The sequence below is a fragment of the Sinocyclocheilus anshuiensis genome, unplaced genomic scaffold (assembly GCF_001515605.1).
Source record: "Sinocyclocheilus anshuiensis isolate Anshui unplaced genomic scaffold, SAMN03320099.WGS_v1.1 scaffold457, whole genome shotgun sequence".
Taxonomy (NCBI): Eukaryota; Metazoa; Chordata; class Actinopteri; order Cypriniformes; family Cyprinidae; genus Sinocyclocheilus; species Sinocyclocheilus anshuiensis.
Genome location: NW_015537939.1, coordinates 166,649 through 173,608, shown reverse-complemented (window position 1 = coordinate 173,608; position 6,960 = coordinate 166,649). Strand labels below are relative to the sequence as shown.

At 35.7% G+C, this 6,960-nt stretch overlaps 1 protein-coding gene across 1 annotated transcript in view; it reads right to left on the bottom strand.

Annotated features, from left to right (window-relative positions):
* Positions 1–308: 308 nt before the first annotated feature.
* The window catches only part of LOC107662848 (stromelysin-3-like), a 21,078-nt gene continuing 14,426 nt past the window's right edge, over positions 309–6,960 (bottom strand). The window contains exons 4-9 of the mRNA XM_016452966.1: positions 5,137–5,201; positions 4,678–4,770; positions 3,345–3,583; positions 3,040–3,244; positions 744–1,004; positions 309–636 (exon numbers count right to left, since the gene is read on the bottom strand). Of these exons, the coding sequence (XP_016308452.1) occupies positions 509–636; positions 744–1,004; positions 3,040–3,244; positions 3,345–3,583; positions 4,678–4,770; positions 5,137–5,201 (991 nt within the window). The 3' untranslated portion in view covers positions 309–508. The remainder of the gene's footprint in view (positions 637–743; positions 1,005–3,039; positions 3,245–3,344; positions 3,584–4,677; positions 4,771–5,136; positions 5,202–6,960) is intronic.

Below are 6,960 nucleotides of genomic sequence, written 5' to 3'. Positions count from 1 at the left end.
TAAGTGCATTAGGTTTAATGCAATCTTTGCTCGTTTTTAAGAACAAAATTGTCTTCTGTGGTAATCAAAAGCACGTCACTAATGGCACAATATGGTATTTCTCAAAAAGAATGGCCGTTATGTTTTCCTAACACTATCAATACTGCCAAAAATATACAAATAATAAATAACCAAGTACACAAAATATATACGAAAAATATTTTAAAGCCAGAATTTCCTGCTTTTCCTGAGTAATGAGAGTCATTGTTTTGCAGATGAGATTAATTGGCACAGATGTAGCACCTTGAGTCACAGACTGAGCGGTATCTGCTTGAATCCACAAAAAAAAAAAGTTTGATCCAGTGGTCAGATTTAGAGACTGTACATCTGACACTTTGCGTGATATAAATAAAAATACTAGGCCTAGATTGGTTCAAAGTTAAACATGTGGAAACTGCCTGTTGCACTAGGTGCGTGACAAAGATCAGCATTACATTTGGGCTAAATTACGTCTAGTTGTACCAGTGATTCATCGATACAGGGCTGCAGAACAATCAAAGAAATCCATGCCAATATATCGTGGGTATCCCTCCAGCACCCTCACTTCTAATGAGTCGAACTTCCAGTACTGCTTCCCTCTCAAGAAGTGGGCGAAGCCTGTGGAGTAATAACGAACCAAAAAACATTCAGTTACTTTTTAAACTCCCTCCATCCTTTGCAGATTCAAAAACATGCAAGAAATAATGTCTCAGTGACAGCCGTACCGAATCGGTCCTGGAAAGCAGCATCAATGTCATCTGGTACGCCCCTCCAGTCACTCATGCTGCGAGGGTGGACTGAGTCAACGCGGTTTTCCTTCAGGTTGAATCGCCAGTAGCTTCCTTTTTTGAAGAAGAAGATCTTCTGGGCCTTATCTTCTCCCCACATGAGGGCGGCCTGAATGTCAGTCACTGTTAGACCTAGTCGTCGTACAGAGTCCGGCCCTGTGATCTGCCGCTCTGCATCAAAAACCCAGTAACTCTGGCCTACAGAGAGAATGGTGGGTGAAAGAGGTTATATTAAATCATGGTTTATGAATTTTCCATTCGTCATGAACCCCTGATTTAGTTGACTGATTTAGGCTGGATAATTAGACCACCAAAAGACATCTGGATTATAAATATATACACTTTCTGATGCTAGCTGAAATTTTCTTTTGGAATTCCTTTTTTTTCTTTTAAGAAATATATATAAAAATTTTTATTTACATATATATTAGTGCTGTCAAACGATTAATCGCATCCAAAATAAAAGTTTTTGTTTGCATAATATCTGTGTGTGTTCTATGTATATTTATTATGTATATATAAATACACACACATACAGTATATATTTTGAAAATATTTACATGTATTTCCATGTCTATCTTTATATTCATATAATTTATATTATAAATAAATATATTTAATATATAAACATAACCTATTTTTCTGAAATATATACATGCATGTGTTTGTATTTATATATGCATAATACATATTATATAGTATATATTAAGAAGGAATGATTTCTGACTGTTCATGTGACACTAAAGGCTGGAGTAATGTCTCTTAAAATTTTTAGCTCTGCCATCATAGGATTAAATTAAATGTTAAAATATATTAAAATAGTTAAAACAATTAAATTGTATAATTTAAGAATATTATTGTTTTACTATATTGTTTGATCAAATCAGTGCAGCTTTGGTGAGCATAAGAGGGTTATTTCAAAAACATCTTATTTATTTAGAGACAGTTTACCTTGGAAGAACCAGATATTTCCAGATTTGTCCTCAAAAGCAGCATCAATGTCACCTGGGATTCCTCTCCAGTGCCTGGATGCCAATGCAGGATATCCAGTCTGGAGTTTACCATCACGGATCCGCCATACATAACCCGACTTAAAGAAAAACAGCTCGCCTCGGATCATAGATACAGCATCAAAGTCAGTTTGGCAAGCATCAGGCTGAAAATATAGGAAATAAGGAGAAAAAAAAGAGAATGAGAAGAATAAAGAAGAATTCCCAAGATTCCCAAGATCAGATACAATCAGCCATATAACTCACCACCGTGCTTTCAATCTCATTAGTTTCTGTGACCTTGGGAGTTCTCTCCTCCGTCTTTACTTTATCATCCGTGTGTCTGGATCCATACAAAGACTGTATACCTCGCTTATCATCTTCACTCAGTTGGAGTGGGTAGGAGAAAGTGTAGAAAGGCGACATCACTGCGCCTGGTGCCATGGAGTGCTGCAATCCTAAAACATGACCGATCTCATGAGCAGCCACCTGGAGGAGGTCAGTACCTAGTAGAAAGCAAGAGGATAAAAAAGAGGGTTTAAAACGACATAGTATGGTATGCAGTCCATGCATCATATATTTATGTGGAAATCCATTTGTACGTGATAAACGTACAAACAACGTACGTAATAAAACAAACAAAAAAAAATTCTGCAGGTTGCAAAGTTACAACAGTAGCAAGCGACAAGCAACAGACTTTATGAGTGAATCGTTGAGGGATACAACCGATTCGTTCAAGCATTGATTCCCTTGGGAAACAAGAAAAAGTGACTGGCTTTATGAGTGAGTCCTTGAACCATTCTCTCATCCGATTCATTACAAACACTGATTCATTCAGGTATAAAACAAGTGACTGGCTTAATGACTGAGTTTTGAATCATTCAAACAAATGATTCATTCAAGAAAACTGATTCATTCAGGGACAATACTCCACTACAGTATGTTGCTTGGAGATGTAAACAATGATTTTGCTTTAATGTCATTATATATAGTATATATTAAGAAGGAATGATTTCTGACTGTTCATGTGACACTAAAGGCTGGAGTAATGTCTCTTAAAATTTTTAGCTCTGCCATCATAGGATTAAATTAAATGTTAAAATATATTAAAATAGTTAAAACAATTAAATTGTATAATTTAAGAATATTATTGTTTTACTATATTGTTTGATCAAATCAGTGCAGCTTTGGTGAGCATAAGAGGGTTATTTCAAAAACATCTTATTTATTTAGAGACAGTTTACCTTGGAAGAACCAGATATTTCCAGATTTGTCCTCAAAAGCAGCATCAATGTCTCCTGGGATTCCTCTCCAGTGCCTGGATGCCAATGCAGGATATCCAGTCTGGAGTTTACCATCACGGATCCGCCATACATAACCCGACTTAAAGAAAAACAGCTCGCCTCGGATCATAGATACAGCATCAAAGTCAGTTTGGCAAGCATCAGGCTGAAAATATAGGAAATAAGGAGAAAAAAAAGAGAATGAGAAGAATAAAGAAGAATTCCCAAGATTCCCAAGATCAGATACAATCAGCCATATAACTCACCACCGTGCTTTCAATCTCATTAGTTTCTGTGACCTTGGGAGTTCTCTCCTCCGTCTTTACTTTATCATCCGTGTGTCTGGATCCATACAAAGACTGTATACCTCGCTTATCATCTTCACTCAGTTGGAGTGGGTAGGAGAAAGTGTAGAAAGGCGACATCACTGCGCCTGGTGCCATGGAGTGCTGCAATCCTAAAACATGACCGATCTCATGAGCAGCCACCTGGAGGAGGTCAGTACCTAGTAGAAAGCAAGAGGATAAAAAAGAGGGTTTAAAACGACATAGTATGGTATGCAGTCCATGCATCATATATTTATGTGGAAATCCATTTGTACGTGATAAACGTACAAACAACGTACGTAATAAAACAAACAAAAAAAAATTCTGCAGGTTGCAAAGTTACAACAGTAGCAAGCGACAAGCAACAGACTTTATGAGTGAATCGTTGAGGGATACAACCGATTCGTTCAAGCATTGATTCCCTTGGGAAACAAGAAAAAGTGACTGGCTTTATGAGTGAGTCCTTGAACCATTCTCTCATCCGATTCATTACAAACACTGATTCATTCAGGTATAAAACAAGTGACTGGCTTAATGACTGAGTTTTGAATCATTCAAACAAATGATTCATTCAAGAAAACTGATTCATTCAGGGACAATACTCCACTACAGTATGTTGCTTGGAGATGTAAACAATGATTTTGCTTTAATGTCATTTGTATGTATAATAGTCAGCACAGCAAAAATGGACAAAGCAACTTGCAATATTTAAAATGCAAAATAATAATATTTAAAATGCTAAAGTTATTCAGACTTTTGATGAACACTCATATAAAGCAATACTGTATATTACTTGCAGTCGTGTGTGAATTTAAGCATATTTGGAACAACAGCGCTCTTGTTGTTGTGTGATATTGCTTATTTATAAGTACTAGATTAATTAAATTTGACCAACTAATTTGGAAGCAATTTCTATCGCTTATATCTCGTTATATCACTTTTTTCTTGCAATTGCGAGATATAAACTTAGAATCATGAGATTTTTTAGATAAAAGTCAGAACTGCGAGATACAGTGTTGCATGTTACCTTTTTAATTTTTTTATTCTGTCTCAAAATTGTGTGATGTAAACTCAGAATTAAAAAAAAAAAAGTCAGAATTGTGAGATGTAAACTGAAGATTTCAATAAAAAATTCTAAATTGTGAGATGTAAACCCTCAATTACTTGAAAGATTCTGAGAAAAACTGTGAGATATAACTTCCAATTATGAGTAAAAAAAAAAAATCTTTATTGTAGCTATAGTCACACCAAATGAACCAGGACCCTCACTCACCCATACTGTTGCCCACTGTCCAAGTCTCATCGTAGTCAAAGTGAATGTCTCCCTCTCGGTAAGTTCGGGGAAAGAAGGCATGAGCCAGAATTCCTCCTGGGCCCCACCATGAAGATTTTCTATTTGTCACCTTCAAACTCTCCAAAATACACACAATTATAAAAGCATCCTGAGGTTACAACAAATACTGAAATTTCTAGAACAGGAGAAAGATTATGAGCATTTATGTAATTTTTCTATTTATGTAACATTCTAAAAAAAAAAAACTTTTATTCAGCAAAGAAACATTAAGTGTTTCAAAAGTGACAGACATTTATAATGTTAAAAAAAGATGTATTTCAGATAAAAGCAGTTTATTGCCGTTTTTGAATTAATCTGGAAAAAAATCACAGTTTCCATAAACATATTAAGCAGCACAACTGTTTTCAACATTGATGATAAGAAAAGTTTCTTAAGCACCAAATCCAACATGAGCCAGAATTCCTCCTGGGCCATCAAAAGGAAGATTGTCTCCATGCCAGTACCTGAATGTGAAACACAGTCTCTCAGACGACAGCACAAAACCAATGATTCCCGTTCTCTTATTTCATCAACATGCCTGATGAACTGATCACTGAAAGAACTTTATAAGCACACTTCATTACATATAATGATTAAATGAGGGTGAGAATAATGACCTGAACAGAGACATTGCTGTTTCTATCATGCAATCGTACAGCATTATAGCCTACTGTAACTGTCACACCTCAGTAACTTTCCTGATTCCCTTGTCTTTAATGGAATGCTGAATGGCACTGAATAAACTGAACCCTAAATTTTCCATTGTGAAATGCTGAGAGGTTAAATTACGCACAAAGTCCTGCAGGATTGTAGATCTTTAAACCTGGCAGACCTGAAAGGTCAAAGAAGGCCACTATTCTGGTTAAATCAAACCCACAAATGTCCGGTCCACTGCTATCCCATTGATGGAATCTCGGATTGAGTCAGAACAAATGAAACTGGCATGCCTAGAGTCCCACATTTCACTGAACCGACCTCCAGATGTTTCGCTTTATGCCAGATGGATCTAGATGTTTCCCTCTGCTTTGAAGAAAAGTGGTATCCCTCATTAGAGCTTCATACGTGCGTATCTCAGAAACATAACGACTGTACATTAGCGCTTTAACAGGAAGCCAAGTTTTCAGAGGGACTTTCATTTTCAAACAGAAAATGAAGAGAAAAAGCCACTAGTTTAAGCAAAACTTCCTTTTGAAAGAGACATGACATTTATATGGGTCTGGTGTGACGCATATTGTAAATCAAGCACTTTTCTCCTGCTTCATCATTTTGAGTTTAATGTTTTTGAGAAAATGGGCTCTAAACATTTGAAACAATTTTCAGACATTTGTTGTACTGTATCTTTAAACATACCTTATGATTTCCATTCATTTTTTATTTTGTTTTATAACTAGTAGTAAAAAGGAAAAGGCCATTTTAAAAAAGCTAAAGTGATGCCAACACCACATTAAAGAGCCCCAAAATTACATTTATCACTTGAATTTAGAAACACAAATAACATAATTTGAAACCCAAAACTGTTTTATCACAGAAATACACAAAACATATACAAAAGTTTCCACCACAAACAATGTGCAAAATGATAGAGCACGTCACATGTTCAATAAGGGGAAAGAAAAACTCAAACAGTGCATTGTAGTAATAATGTGCTATCACAAGTCATGCTTTTCAACATTAAGGTTAGTTTTTCAAAAAGAAAGGGATTTTGAGCCGCAGTGTTGCATGTCCATATGTAGAACTAAACCACACAGGTGTTCTGAGTTATGACTTTTCTTACTATGGGAATTTAAGAAGTAACACACGTGCATGAATGGACGTGCAGTGTAAATTTTCGACCTATAATCCTAAACCGACACCCTCTCTAATCTCCAGCTTGGAGATGAAAAGCGTCTGTGTTTGACTAGTCAAGTGGAAACCTTTCCTCTTTGTGTCAATGAACACATCTCTGAACTGACAATATGGTGTTACAAGCTCTGTCAAATGAGAGGCCAGAGAAACAGTATTTCATCGATGATATACAGAATATAAAAGGCCAGTCAAAGTGTGTTGAATATGTTCATTTTTTCATTGCAGTGTTGTTTTCGATAAATCTTGGGATGTAACTTTAAAGGGCTTTAATAGCAGTACAAATCTGATTTTTATTAATCTTTTAAAATAAAGGATTGATCAAAAGTGACAGTAAACTGACAAAAAAAATGTCTTAGTCAAATAAATGCTGTTCTTTTG